At 40.9% G+C, this 14,772-nt stretch overlaps 1 protein-coding gene across 3 annotated transcripts; it reads left to right on the forward strand.

Moving 5' to 3' along the window:
- The first annotated feature begins 1,021 nt into the window (after window positions 1-1,021).
- a1cf (apobec1 complementation factor) lies at window positions 1,022-14,281 on the forward strand. Of its 3 annotated transcripts, none has more exons than XM_014971327.2 (13): window positions 1,022-1,113; window positions 5,449-5,599; window positions 5,683-5,817; window positions 5,906-6,036; window positions 6,470-6,708; window positions 7,138-7,302; window positions 7,889-7,986; window positions 8,590-8,727; window positions 10,249-10,393; window positions 10,878-11,122; window positions 11,370-11,506; window positions 12,147-12,301; window positions 12,464-14,281. In XM_014971327.2, the coding sequence occupies exons 2-13, from the start codon at window positions 5,498-5,500 to the stop codon at window positions 12,616-12,618; spliced, it is 1,845 nt and encodes a 614-aa protein (XP_014826813.2). In that variant the 5' UTR covers window positions 1,022-1,113; window positions 5,449-5,497; the 3' UTR covers window positions 12,619-14,281. The 3 variants fall into 3 exon arrangements, with proteins under 3 accessions (XP_014826813.2, XP_014826815.2, XP_014826816.2); XM_014971329.2 differs by having other exon boundaries at window positions 10,902-11,122; XM_014971330.2 differs by having other exon boundaries at window positions 12,147-12,311; window positions 12,464-12,552.
- The last annotated feature ends 491 nt before the right edge of the window (window positions 14,282-14,772 follow it).

Raw genomic sequence — 14,772 nt, forward strand, 5'->3', positions numbered from 1 at the left:
TTCAAACTGAACCTGTTTTCTACTCCAAAAATCCCGTGTTTGTCAGAAATGTAATTAATTTTAAATGTAATTCATAAGTTCTTTTTTTTATTGATTTTTTCTATTTCTCCTTTTGGTTTTGGCATTGTGTTTCACAGTAGGCTGCTTCATTGGACACAGAATAAAATAGAATAGAATAGAAATATCCTTTATTGTCTCATCGTGGGGAAATTCAGGTATAACAGCAGGCACGTCGGTTCACACAAAGATAAAGTATTAAAAATATATGATAAAATAAAGACTAATATACTGTACAGTAAGAACAAGATCTTAACATAAAAATACTGCGCAGTTATCAGAAACAGGGTACTCTGATCTAAGGAATGTGCAACTGAGTAGGATATTCATTTGCATTTGTGCTTTGAAAGAGAGCAGACGATTCAGAATATGCGGGAAAATAAAACCTGTGCAAACAACAGCAGAAATGTTATTTAAAATGAGGGAAAACTGTGCAAATACTAGCCAGGATGAAAACATTCGTTGAGTTTGTTGGGAGCAGTGATGATTATAATCTAACATCTGTTCATATGTGTAAAAAGGACATTATTTGTCCCACATTGTGTTACTCTGACATGATGTAACACCAAAGGTTGACTCCATTATGAAAGCAATATCAATAGTCTTATCAATACTTTTGATCAGAAAGATTTTCAGAACCCTAGCAACAATCCTCACAACATCTGTAAGCAGCTGGAGAGGCCTCTGATCCAGATCCTGTCGGTCAAAGGCCTCTTGATGCTCACACACACACTCGCACACATCTACACACACACGCATACACACACACACACACACACACACACACACACACACACACACACACACACACACACACACAGGACTGCCTCAGTGTCCACAGATAGCAGCAGGTTAAATATTAACGACCTGCAGCTTGTAAAGCTAACACCAGGACAGTGAACCTTTGGAGTTTGATATGATGTGATCACACACACACACACCTACACACACACACACACGCGCACACGCAATCTCACGCAGGGGGCTCTGACGACACACTCGCATTCAGAATGACACAGCTCTGATCGGAGGGAGGTGATCTCTGAAATTGCTCAGGTGAGTTTTTAAGATTTTTTACTCCATAAAATTGGTCTGAAAGCATCAAACCTGGGAGAGAGAGAGCAGATGTGAAGTAAGTGTCGCTCGCCCTCTCTTCTTCTCTTCTGTGTGTTGAGGCTGAAGGCTGCAAACTGAGCAAACAGGCCGGGTTTGCAGCGAGCGAGCGTCGTCCAGCAGCTGCTGGAGCTCCTTCTGTCAGTGAAAGTGTTTCTGTTGACGTTTACGGAGTTAAATGTCCTTACTGGGGTGTAAAACTGGGAGCCCTGGTTAGTGGTTAAGCTGTGCAATCAGAGGTAATCCAGACAAATCCAACAAAAGATGAATCCCATTACCATGCTCATTTTTCCCCCATGTAATTTACATAAAGCTTTACTTCCACACACTTCCTGTGAGATTCCAGAGGAGGGAAGTTGTGTTGACACTTAACGTTAAACCTCATTTAATTTACCTAAAATATTTTGAGAAAAGAACAGTTTTGTATTGGATCCTGAAAGTCCTGATCAAACTCAGTCGGACCATCAATCAGCAGCAGGATCTGCAGCAGCTCCTGAGCTATCGTCCTGCATTATACATGAGATCATTCAGATGACAAATCTGATGCAATTTTAACATCAAATTAATGAAACTTTTAATTCAATCATTTGTCTTGCTGGAGTGCTATGTGGAGGTACATTATTTAAATCCTTTTCCCACACAGATACACATCATCACTGAGCATGTGCAGTTAATCAGCCCAGTTCATTTATGAGGCTCTGACTCACAGCAGGAGACATCTGAGGATATTTCATAGGAAGACAAAAAATATTTCAATTAAAATCTAAATTTAAACTGCATGACATTTTGTCAGATTGTTTTGGGGAAAAAAATTAAATGTAAAAAAAAAACTACAAATATTTTTACAAGTATTTTATTATTTTTAAAATTGTGTTTATTATAAAAAGTTTTCAATTATTAGTAAATTACTTTTTCTTTTTTTAGAATTTATTTTTTTATATTTTTACCTAAAGAAAAACATGTGCCTGTGGTTCATTTGCTGTCCTTATTAGTGTATTATTAAAATATAAATCTATTTCAGCCCTAAATATGTTCAAAGCTAATTTAATACTGATTAAACCAATCAGTATTGTTCCGGAAAATTACTGCCCTCTGCTGGCCGCGGATGAGATGACAGCCACCGTTACCAACAAAATGCAGCTCCAACTAAATGAACTGCTCCACAATTGATTTCTCCTCATAAAACAGTAAAGTTTTATATGCAGGCACTTGAGTATTTTTGACTTTTTTCCTAGAAAACCAGGAGGAATTTAATCAGCACGTCTCAGTTTTCCTGTTAGCTTGATTTATTAAAACGTTCTTATAGAAACTTTTCATATTGCAATCATCACAAGCGATGAGATTAGCATTTCCTCTTTAATTAAAATGAGATTATCTTATGTCAGAATTTAATTTAATTTATACATTTTAGTGTGTGTAAAAGTGAGCTTCCTGTGCTAATTTAAAATTAAATTGGATTCAAGAATGAAAACATTCTAGACTTTATTTAATCTCTTTATATCTTCTGGTATCCTGTTCTTCAACAGTCACTTTGCCTCATTGCAACTTGAACAGGGTGTTCCTTTGCCTAAGTATTGGAGCACACGTTTTGGGTCATGTGATAGATATGTTTCTTTATGGAGGAGATGGATCCTGAACAATAAATATTCATAACCACCATGATGTATCCGCAGGACGACTAAGGATTTCATTTCACAGATCAGGATAATGAACACAGATGCAGAGCTGAAACTGTTTTTAATGAGGAAGTCATTCCATATGGAAATAAATTAGCAGCACCCCCCCTTTCTGCTGAAACCAGAAGTCTAGATTAGCGTTAGTTTCTGCAGCTTTAATTGTCTGACGAGCCAATGCAGGAGGATCATCACAGCTGCTGTCGGAAGGTCAAAAGTTGAAGCTGACTGACCGATAGAGTGATTGATCAAAGATCAGTTGTTCATGAACTGAGCTCCAATATCTGATTACGTAAAACTGAATGAAGACGTGAAACGTGGCCTAATTATTTTTATTAGTTTTGTCTTTTAGTCAGTTTGTCCAGACGATGCTTATTGATAAATGTTGAACAGATTAGTTCGACTGAGATAAAAGTTCCTTGCTAATGGCGGCCATGTTGGGATTGTGTCGGTCTATGATTACAACCTGGATTTCTGACATCCGGAGAGCATTCCGATTGATTTATCTGACTTGGATGGAAAGCTTTTTGTTCATCCTTTTTCTTGGAAATGTCAGCAGTTTGAAGACAATCTGATTCCCAAGTTTAGCCGAATTGTTTGGAGCCCTACCAGCAGGGGCAGCTAATGTTTGAATGTTTGAGGAAAAATATTCAATTATCACCTGTGTGAATTTTGAAGAAAACCTGTAGAAGTTCTCCTTGCGCTAAATTACCAGCCAGGAAAGTGTGAACAGATTCATTTGGTATTCGGGAGCAAAAGCATAAAACTGATTCTTAGAGCTCACTGGACACATTCAGAGTCATTTGATCTCTGTTTTACAGAGAACGATTGGAATGATTTCATGAAATCATTAAAATCGGTTTTCTGATAAGGATACAAGAATTTCTTCAAAGTCTGGAACACATTTGACAATTTTTACATAAGATAGTTTCGTCCCCTGCTGATTGATTTAAAAGTTCCTGAAGATGTGCCAAAATGAAACAAATAAAAAAAAAAACTCAAACAAACATGATGCTTTTATTACACAAGCGTAATAAAAGCATCACAGCATCCCAGGTCTGCATAATGTGACCTGGAGTGTTTCGGTTCTGGTTATACGAGTCGAGGGTTTTTACGGCAGGGGCTTGGGAGGCGTTCCGACTTGTTTAGGATGCTATTTGCTGAATAAATTCAGTGAAAGCTCGACCTGATTTCGGCCACAGCAGGCTTCCACCCTGCGGGACGGTGAGATGGACTGTCAGGCTGTCCGCGGTCTCTGTTAATGATCAGCCAGCAGACCTTGACCTCCCCGCCGCTCATATCTGCCGCTCAGATTGGGAAAAACAAGGCGAGGAAGTGCAGATCTGTGAGTACATGATGTCTCAGCAGGGACACGAGTTGATTCAACAGAGGACTGGCAGGCGGTTCCACCAAATATGACTGGGACAAGGAAAAGAAGAGAGAGGGCAAACAGTGGATATAATGATTTATTAAATTTCAGCGTTCAGCCGTCTTTGATAGGAATCAATATGTCACATTGTGGGGACAAATTGCTCTCTATTTTTTTTATTAAAGTCACATTTAGGACTGGACTTTGGCTCAGTCATTTCAAAACATACATTTTTCCCTCATATCAAGTCGTTCTGTTCCTAATTTGAATATATCCTGGGACTAACAGTGGGACTAAATAATTTAGCCTTCAGCTTTCTAGCAGACATCTTGAAGTCTTGTCAAAACTTTCCTTGGTTTTGGAACTGATTCGACTTAACAACCTCATGTCCATTGGACGAAAACTCATCCCACAGCATGATGTTGCCACCACCGTTTCTTACAGCGGCCATTGTGTGCCTGTGAATTATCTAGTCTCCTCCAAAGCTGCTGTCCTTGACCAGCTCCAGAATCCTCTATTCATTAGTTTCACATAAATGTCCACTTTTAATAAAGCCATGGTTGTTTGGTTTAGTGCGGCTTTTGAAATATATATATTTTTCTACAATCAGAACGGTTTACTTTCTGTTTAATTTCTCTGTATTTATTTCACACTGAATGTGGGAAAACTCTGTAGATTAATCAGTTTTATGTTTTTATAAGACACAAACTATTTGGTGACAAAGTGTTTCACATTCCACAGCAAGCGTTTCTGTATGAACTCATTTAATTGTGGCTGCAAATGCTACTTTTTTGGTCAGGAATACATTCCTTCTAAAGTTGCAGAAATCTGCAGGCTCTAGAGCAATTAGGATGTTTGGAAAGATGTTTCTGTTCGGTTCACCTTTATGGGGAACAGACTGTCTGGAGAAGAAAATAAGGCTTTAATGTCTTGTCTCTAAATGGGTTTATAAAAGTTAGATTTCTCAAATCTGAACACGTCGGTACAAAGAAAATATGTAAGTCATTCAATAGTTTGTGAGAGTAAGACAGGATGACAGGATACAGCAAATAAACGTAAGAAAAGCTTTTAATGTGGTTTAAAGAGTTTTAATGAAACTGATAAAGATTACCCTCCCTTCACAACCATCATCACAGACAGCCTGAACGTGGTTCTGTGACTTACAAAAGCCCACCCAAACTCTCTCTGACAACCAGAACATCAGAACTGAAACCTGCTTTATGTCTGTTTCTGCAGTGAGCACCCCTAATTTCCCTGATTCACAACCTGCTGTTAATCACACCCAATGGAATCCAATCAGAAGGGAAGTGGAGACGGGCTGGCGGGGACGCAGAAAGAGGCCGCTCTTCGGGCGCTCACCCAACGGACCGGATACCAGCTGAGACAGGTAAGGAATATTTTTAGGAACCCGAGTGCCGAGGGGAGTTCTCCCCAGGCTACCGCTCCTCATTTTGGGGTTCTGTTCTTCAGGAGAACGGTCAGCGGCGGTATGGTGGCCCACCGCCTGACTGGGACGGACCACCGCCTGAGAGAGGTAGTGAGATCTTTGTGGGGAAACTCCCGAGAGATCTGTTTGAGGATGAACTGGTTCCGTTGTGTGAGAAGGTGAGTCATTGTGGAATAATTTGAGGAATATGTCCCTTGATATCACTTCTTTTTTAAATGTCCTGGCATTCTCTGCCCCTGTCATCAGTTTGGTAAGATCTATGAGGTGAGGATGATGATGGACTTCAATGGGAACAACAGAGGTTATGCCTTTGTCACCTTCACCAACAAACAGGAAGCCAGAACAGCCATGAAGCAGCTTAACAACTACGAGATCAGGTCAGAGTGGTTCTTCACCTGCAATGACAGCTTTCGCAATTATCTGTTTTAAACACCCATCTTCATTTAAAACTACCTTATTGCAAGCACATAACCCTAGCCCTAATAAATCTGAGCCAACCATCCATCTAAACCTGACTATTATCAATTTACATGTCACCAACCAGAGTAACTACACTATCAATTGAACAAACACTTCACATTTTATGTGACTGGACCAATTCACATCACCGTTAGTTCCTCAGTTGATCATAAAACAGTTTCACCAACACTGGGACAAAAAAAAATCTGTTTCATGAAAAGTCCAAGACCTTAATCACCTTCTTCTATAGACTGCTGCTTTGTTTCTCAAGTACAGAGTGGTGTCGTCTGCGTAGATCAGAATACTGGTTTAAACTGACCTTCCTACGATGTTCTTCTCTCCATCTCCCAGGAACGGTCGCCTCCTCGGTGTCTGTGCCAGCGTGGACAACTGCCGTCTGTTTGTCGGGGGCATTCCTAAAACCAAGAAGCACGACGAGATCCTAGCGGAGATGCGAAAGGTCACAGACGGCGTTGTGGACGTCATCGTGTACCCCAGTGCTGCAGACAAATCCAAGAACAGAGGATTCGCCTTCGTCGAGTACGAGAGCCACCGGGCAGCTGCCATGGCCAGACGCAAACTCCTGCCAGGTAGAGACCGAAAACTCTGGAGATCCACACGGTTTCTTGGGCCAGTTTTGTCTCAAAATTACTAGAGGTGTTTCAAATCGATCGGCGTGTGTTCTGTTTCAAGATGCTGAAAATATGCAGGTTGATCTCACACCAGGGAAGTGAACACATGCACCTTGCAAAGCTGATAACAAACCTTAATATCATCAAGAGAACATCATAAAAACAGTCAAAGTCTTCAGCTGTCCAAGTGTCAGCCAGTCAAAGCCAATTTTACTGCTGATGGATTTTCATGATAAGAGAGCAGATATTGAAGATGGGATTTTACCAGCAGAACCGACACAGTTTCCAGTGTTTTTCTGTAAAATCACAAAGACATCCATTTTGACGATCGTGGTCCACATCCAGCTCTAAACTTAATCTGAACTACATCCGTTATCAAACATTCAGGTCGGATCCAGTTGTGGGGTCATCCCATCGCGGTGGACTGGGCGGAGCCTGAGGTGGAGGTTGATGAGGATACCATGGCAACCGTAAAGATTCTGTATGTGAGGAACCTGATGTTGCAGACCACTGAAGAAACCATCGAGAGGGAGTTTAACAGCCTGAAACCAGGTACGACCGGCGTTTCTGCTTTCAGATTGTCCTTAAATGCTGCTGACAAGATCCTCTTAAAGCCTCATCTGTTTGTTTCAAGCTTCTAACACACAGTCAGGTTAGTCTGCAAAACTTTACTGGCAATAAATAAAATTGCTAAAAGCATTTTTTTTTTTTTTTATTCAATCCAAAAGCTGACAAAAAGCTGGAAAACTCCAAACAAAACAAAAGCCTGGTAACAAAATATATTCAAATTTGATTGGCTCATTCAGGACTAATAGTTTTAGTAGAAGAGGGTGAAAATAAACTTTCAAAGTCTAAAAAGGCGTAAAGATCAGCCAAAAAATATATTTAAAATTTCAAACCAAAACCTTAAAACTTTATAAAAGCATTAACATGTTTTGTATTCAGAAAATAAGCAATTAATTAAGGTTATTAGTCATTATTACCATAAACTCATATGATTATTGATGATATTTCTTTTTTGTGTTTTGTGATATGTGGGTTTCTTTGCATTATAAATACTGTATGTTGAATGGGTGGAGCTCCACGAAAGTGAAAAGTGTTACAATGAGAAGCCAATAAAGATATTGTTGCGTTGCAGGTGCAGTGGAGCGAGTGAAGAAGATCAGAGACTACGCCTTCGTGCATTTTAGTCAGCGAGAGGACGCCATCAACGCCATGAACGCGCTCAACGGGAAGGTCAGCTCTGCCCTCATTTCTCTGCTGTTTGAAATCAGAAAAAAACCCATCAGGTTTAATTTTAGACAAAAAAAGCAGCGCATGATTGGAGCACATGTCAGCAGAAGCGAGCTGAAGGTTGGAGACCAAGGTCCTTATATGTATACTCCAAAACCTCTAAGGGAAAAGGAACATGTTCTGCAAAATAAATACTAGGCAGCGAACACACAAAACCCCACAGAGAGTACACAAGAAAAAAATAGAAGAAGAAGAAGAAATGGTTAAAAATTCAAACTATTAAATCTAAACACATTTTTTGTTTTAAAATTTCTTTTGGTGGCGGACAAATTTCTCACCGTTTGGTAAAAGAAAAGAAACAAGCACATAACTGTTGCCTCACTGGGCACGCAGCAGGCCGTTTCCATAGCTACCATCAAAACAGCTGCATAAAACTCTGGGAATCTTGATGGCAATGAGCTGATGCCGGAAAATAATTTCCCTAGCGATAACCGCAAAAGTACAGCATTCCAAAAAAAAATACAACCGAGATTGATTTTGTTTTTAGGCGATGCACGCAGAATGATCATTGAGAGGTAAACTCCTCTCTCCTCTCTCCGCCTGCAGGTGGTGGACGGCTCTCCTATTGAGGTGACTCTGGCCAAGCCGGTGGATAAGGACAGCTACGTCCGGTACACCAGAGGAACCGGAGGAAGAGGAGGCTCGGTTCTGCAGGCCGACTACACGGCCTACACTCTGGGACAGGTGGGACTCTGAGCTCTTACCTGAATACTAAAAAGGATTTGTAATATCCAAACAGACATTCTTATAAATTAGGCATATTCAGGAAGGAATTTGAGCATAGAGGGGCCTTGAACTGAATCTATAGTAAAATATACTGATGACGAAATGAGTACTAACTTGGAGTGTGAGCATCAATATCCCAAATTACAACAGGAATTTACCTTGCAGCACATAACTGCTAACATTTATCAAACTTTAGCGCAGTGCACTATGATGTTTTCCATTGTCGTTATCTTTATCAGAGTTTAATGCATCTACACGACACAGTTATCGAAAATCTCGGTCAGGACGGTTAATGCATCATGGGATAAATCCAGGCTTATACAGAAATCTTATTACAAATCAAAGGTAGACATGTAGAGACACAAATTATCTAGAGAAAATTTTCAGTAAGTAGTGAAATAAATATAACACAACAATTCAGTGTTTTAAGAAAGAGAAAATTAAAGTTGAAAATCTTACTAAATATGGCAGTTTTTTTTTTTTTGTTCGTTATCTAGCTTATGAAAATCCCTTCATTAGAGAGTCGAGTGGGAACATCATTAACATGAAAGCCATAAAGTAGACTGAGTTGAACCTGAACCTGATTCACAGATAAACAGGAGATAAGGAGCTGATAATGAGCTGAACTCTGAGTTCCCAGAGACTCTCTGTGTTACTGTTCCGCTGTGTTGTCAAGATTGACCAAAAAAAAAAAGAAAAAAGGTAACACTGTATTTGGCGGGGTGTGCGTAAGACTGACATTGCACCATCATAAACATGACATAACATCTGTCATGAACATGAAGGAGTCTTTATGAATGTCTATGACTGTGGTCATGAAGTGTGATTCGGTAAATAATGACATTTTTATTGGAAAGTTGCCCTAAAAGTTGCTTTAAAAGTCCATTAGAAGTGCTAACTTTGCATTATTTTATATATAACACTTTAATGCAAAGTTAGCACTTCTAATGGACTTTTAAGGCAACTTTTAGGGCAACTTTCCAATAGAAATGTCATTATTTACCGAATCACACTTCATGACAACAGTCATAGACATTCATAAAGACTCCTTCATGTTCATGACAGATGTTATATCATGTTTATGACAGTGTCAAGTCAGTCTTATGCACACCCCAAATAAAGTGTAAGGGTCATAGGACGTCAAACAACTTCATAGAGTGGCCAGTTTAACTCAATGTGACAGAAGAGTTTGCAACAGTGATGGTAACACCAAACCCAGGAACTAAAACATTCAGAACAGGAAAACATTTTTAGCTATGCTTTTGTTTTTACCTGAGTTTTCCAGAGCAGTAGAGGGCGCCGATTTATCAGGGGCAGCACTCAAACAAAAAGCAAAATAAATTGTATTTCTGGGTGCAAAGAACCTAAAAATATAAAGTAAACCAAGTATAACAAAATCCAAAGTAATACAAGTTAGCTCCGACAACAAACATCTTAACATAAGAGGCAAACTTCCTCTTCCGCCTCTGTTTCTCGCAGGTGTACGACCCCACTACGGCGTACCTTGGTGCTCCCGTGTTTTATGCCCCCCAGGCCTACGCCGCCATTCCGGGTCAGTTCCGTTTCCCAGCAGCCAAAGCGCACGTGGGAGGAAGAGGTCTGATCAGGACGCCGTCGGTCAGAGGTGAGGACGCTCTCTCTGTTCACATGAACTGGAGACCATGATGGAGGCAGATCTGCTATCAGATCTTGATTTGACAGCAGAAACTGCTTAATCTGATGCTGAAGCTCCTCCCCTCGACACAGACTGTCCGATCGCAACTCAGCTGCTGTTACAGATTATTTGGATTTAACAGCGACTTCAATCACGTCTCTTTATTGGCTTTGAGTTGCGCCTGTGGCAGGTGTGACGCCGAGGGGTGGATCTCCCTGAATCATGTGAATGCAATGAACGTGGTTTGAAAATCAGAGTATTTTATGGTAGGAATCATGTGAGATCCTCTGAATCAGCTGAAGTTTGGTAAAAAAAAATTCGCCAGAAAAATAAGAAATCACTTAGCTGTTATCTTTGTTATCAGTCTTCGTTGTGATTTATTAATTGTGTGATTGTTCTTCCCTGCTGATTTCCAGTGATTTGATTGATTTACTGCCTCTCCGATCTCCTGTAGAAATTTACATGACTGTACCTGTAGGGGCGGCGGGGGTACGAGGGCTGGGTGGGCGGGGCTACTTGGCCTACGCAGCCGGGGGCGGAGCCATGGGACGAGGAGGTGGAAGTAGCGCCTCCTACGTGCTGAAGGGGGACAAGCAGGCCGAGGAAAAGCTGTACGACCTGCTGCCGGGGATGGAGCTGACACCGATGAACCCGGCTGCCATGAGCATGAAGGGCACCAGCATCAAACCACCAACTCAGGTAACGGGACACACCCAAACACAACGACATATTCCAAATTTTTCCTGACATTTTTCTGGAATATGCGAACGGAGAGAAACGTTTCTAATGCCTACATGATTCCTCAACTGAAAACCTGTGGCTCTTCATTCACAAAAGAGCACCACTTATCCTCCAAACTGCGATGTGAAATAAAAGCTATGACTGTGTGGAACTTGGAAGTTCTTCTCCCAAGGTGAACACCTCCACCCGTCTGTGCTCCCGTCAGGTTCTGGAAGAGCTGTGTCAGAAGAACAACTGGGGTCAGCCCGTCTATCAGCTCCACTCGGCCATCAGTCCCGACCAGCGGCAGCTGTTTCTCTACAAGATCACCATCCCAGCTCTGGCCACGCAGTACCCCAACGTGTGAGTAAAGGCAGTGCACTGCTGTTGATTGATAAATGGAGACGAAATGGATCCAATGGCAGGAAGTGAACAGGTTAAACTGAAAATGTCTGGTGAAGAGCCCCGTCATCTGAATAGGTAAATGTTCAGATGACGTTCCAAATGTTCTTCTTCGTGCTTGAGAGTCACTGCTGCCTGTGAAAACAGTGGCCAGAAGATGAAAGGCGAGACTCTTCAATGTCAAATAGAGACTGGGCTTTGGAGCAGAAATGGTGTACCAGAGTTTAACCGTTGGGGAATTGCTGTTTGGGCTGTAGGAGTTTGTCTCTCTAGTCTACATGTGTTTTGTGATCTTTGAGGAGACTTGAGGAACGATGGAGGCAACGATGGTAGGAGTTTATCCCCTAATTGTTGGTTCGAACATATTTCATTTCATTGGTTTGAACCCCTGTCTTACCATTTATCATTTACCATTGAACTAGAAAATTAGATATGATTAGACTGAATTTGAATTTAATTGAAACTCGTTCTAAGAACTTTCTTTTAAAAAAAAGTGCTAAGCAGAATAACGCTAACTGAGCAGAATTCTACTTACAATCTAAACTTAACAGGTTAGTTTTGTCAACTTTTGGATCACCTGTGTTTGTGCTCCTCTCTGCAGGCACCCCTTCACTCCTGCAAAACTGTGTGCGTCTGTGGAAGAAGCGAAGGTCCACGCGGCTGAACACACCCTGCAGACGCTCGGCCTGCAGACGGAGGGCGCTGCTGACGCCGGCTGTGCTACTGCAGCCGCTGTGGCCTCGGTAGCCTTCCCAGGTATGTGAAGGTCCGTACCCAAGTCCGACTAACTTCTCACTTCTCGCTAAAGGAGAGACAGAACCCACTTGACCCTCAGCGTGTAACCAGAACCAGATCACACATGTGAACCAGCAGGGCTTGATAATAAGAAGGTGTCTTGTCTTTCGTGTCTCCCTGCAGGCTACGCTCTGGCAAGCCCGGGGTCATCGGGCGTGGCCTCCCAGCTGAAGCAGGCCGTTTCTCTGGGTCAGGACCTAACCGCCTACGCCACTTACGAGGGCTACCCCGCGTTCGCCGTGGCGGCTCGCCACACTGATGGATACGGCGTTTTCTAAAGCTGCTGCTTCCGGGCGTTGAGTTAAACCGTGGAGCTGCATTTGCGCCACGCCGCTTTGCTCACCCGCAGATTGACTCAGTCTGGGAGACACCAAACACTGCGACCTGACAAGAAGTCAAATCTGATTGCGTCTTTCCTAAAACCAAAAGTGAACTGGTGTGAATGCAGCGTTCTGTTGTTATCAAACAGGGAGATTTAAGCTTCTTTTAAATCCCACATCGCTAGCTGCTGCTGAAAACCCGATCGGACTCGTCAGTCTCCTCAAAGCAAACTCTTTCATCTGTCACCCGTTTCTGCTCCTCGTTTAATCCAAATTATCTGCTCATCCACGGTTTGGTTTGTGATGCTGAAAACTGCCTCTGATTGGCTGATTCGCGTTTTCTGGTTAGGCGTGTGCAGTGTGGCTTATCTCTAACTAAGTTGTGTACTTTGAGTGTCTTCTAGTGGCAATTGCAATGGCTTTTGGGTTGTTAACTTTAGCTTTGTCTTCAGACCTTTAACTCTGCTTCAGTTCTATGCTTTTTAAGCCAAATAAAATAAATTAAAAAGAAGAGAAAAAAAATGCTGAAAATAAAGACAATAGGGTACTAAACTCTTCTTTTTAACATCTGTAATTAGAATAAGATTAGAATCTGCTAATATTTTTTTTATACAAGGTTTATTTTGTTGCATACCTTTTGTTGACTCCGTCCAACACAACCAATCAGTACCCACAGGATGTAAATGATATCTGTCACTGTGGGTGCTGCCATGGTTACAGGCCCGGCATATCCATGGCAACCTCCTGTGCAGAGGGAGGAGCTGAAGTGACATAAGAAGAGTATTAGACAGAGCGTAACAATTGTATTTATAAAAAAAAATCTACACAAAGTAAATCTGCCCTGTTTTGTACAAGTTTGTCGGAGCTTTTTAAAAGCAGACCTTTCATTTGTGTTGTCTTCTGTTCAGCAGGTTTGTTTCCGCCACACGTAAAAAACGCTCAGGCACCTTATTTGGATGAAATTTGTCGTTTCATTTCTGATCTTTTTTTTTTTTCAGTGTTCGTATTTTCACACCGAGCGTTTTCTGTTCCTTCCGTCAGTCTGTTGCATTAGATAAAACTCATCTTAATCTCTGAATCCTTAAAATCCAGGGGTTGGCTTTCATTCACATCCACAGCGTTTTCACGATGGGTTAGAAGTAAAAAAAAAGAAAAATGGATGATATGGTGTGGAATCTAAATAATGCTCTAGGGTATCTTGTTTTTTTTGTTTGTTTTTTTTTTCCTTTCTTTTGGGCGAAAGCAGCTGCTGATGGTAGCAGTTTTAACTTTAACTTCTTCTACTCGACTGAAGGTTTTGTGGAGATTTCAGAACAGACGACATGAGTTGGCGTCCGAGCTGCGAACACGCCGAAGCAGAGACAGTATTAAAGTGTGTGAAGCACTTAGAACTTATTTTTGTACGTGGAATCAGATGAACTATCCAGACGTATTTGTACAGAGGTATTTTTAACTTGTCTTTGCTGCAGTTAATTGACTTGGGAAGAAAAACCATGCGATGCCGAATCAGAACCCAATCTGTGATGAGAGAAGACTATTGTGGGCATTCTACGAAACCGTTGTGAAATATTATCTTTTATTACTTCTAATCTGAATGGATGAAATAAAGAGTTGACATATACCTTTACTGTTTCTGTTTTTTATTTTTTATTTTTACACTCTAGAGATGTTTTTGCTTGTTAGGCATTTAATTACTTTTTGTTTCTCCAGATGTTGTTGTCGTTCCCAGACAGACACAAGTTTTATTGAAATGTTTTTCTTACTTTATAATTAGAGGATTTTATATATCTGTTAATTTGTACAGTTTTGGTCCAGTTTTCTTTGTTTGTTTGTTTGTTTCAGTTCTTTAAAATTTCTTGACAACTCTCTATAAGTCTTACCACTGCTTCTCTGTCAATTTCAGGTCTGGACTTTATAATACAATAAGCCAAACACAGATTCGACAAGCAAGCAGATTTTCCAGAACAAGATTCATTTAGCATCAAGAAAATATTTGTATTTCAGCTAACGACTTATCAAAAAAAAAAAAAAAAAGTCAAGGTTTTACAAATTAATGCTTCAAAAATTATAATCATCTTTAGACATACATTATAAGTCTATGAACTACTGATT

The sequence above is a fragment of the Poecilia mexicana genome, unplaced genomic scaffold (genome assembly GCF_051168715.1).
Source record: "Poecilia mexicana isolate PSO_F unplaced genomic scaffold, ASM5116871v1 scaffold_19, whole genome shotgun sequence".
NCBI classification, from domain to species: Eukaryota; Metazoa; Chordata; class Actinopteri; order Cyprinodontiformes; family Poeciliidae; genus Poecilia; species Poecilia mexicana.

Excerpts from the sequence above, each read along its gene's own strand:
- a1cf (XM_014971327.2), top strand. The coding sequence starts at position 5,498 with ATGGAATCCAATCAGAAGGGAAGTGGAGACGGGCTGGCGGGGACGCAG. Across the intron at positions 11,123-11,369 it reads GCATCAAACCACCAACTCAG|GTTCTGGAAGAGCTGTGTCA; the intron begins GTAACGGGACAC and ends TGCTCCCGTCAG. Across the intron at positions 12,302-12,463 it reads GGCCTCGGTAGCCTTCCCAG|GCTACGCTCTGGCAAGCCCG; the intron begins GTATGTGAAGGT and ends GTCTCCCTGCAG.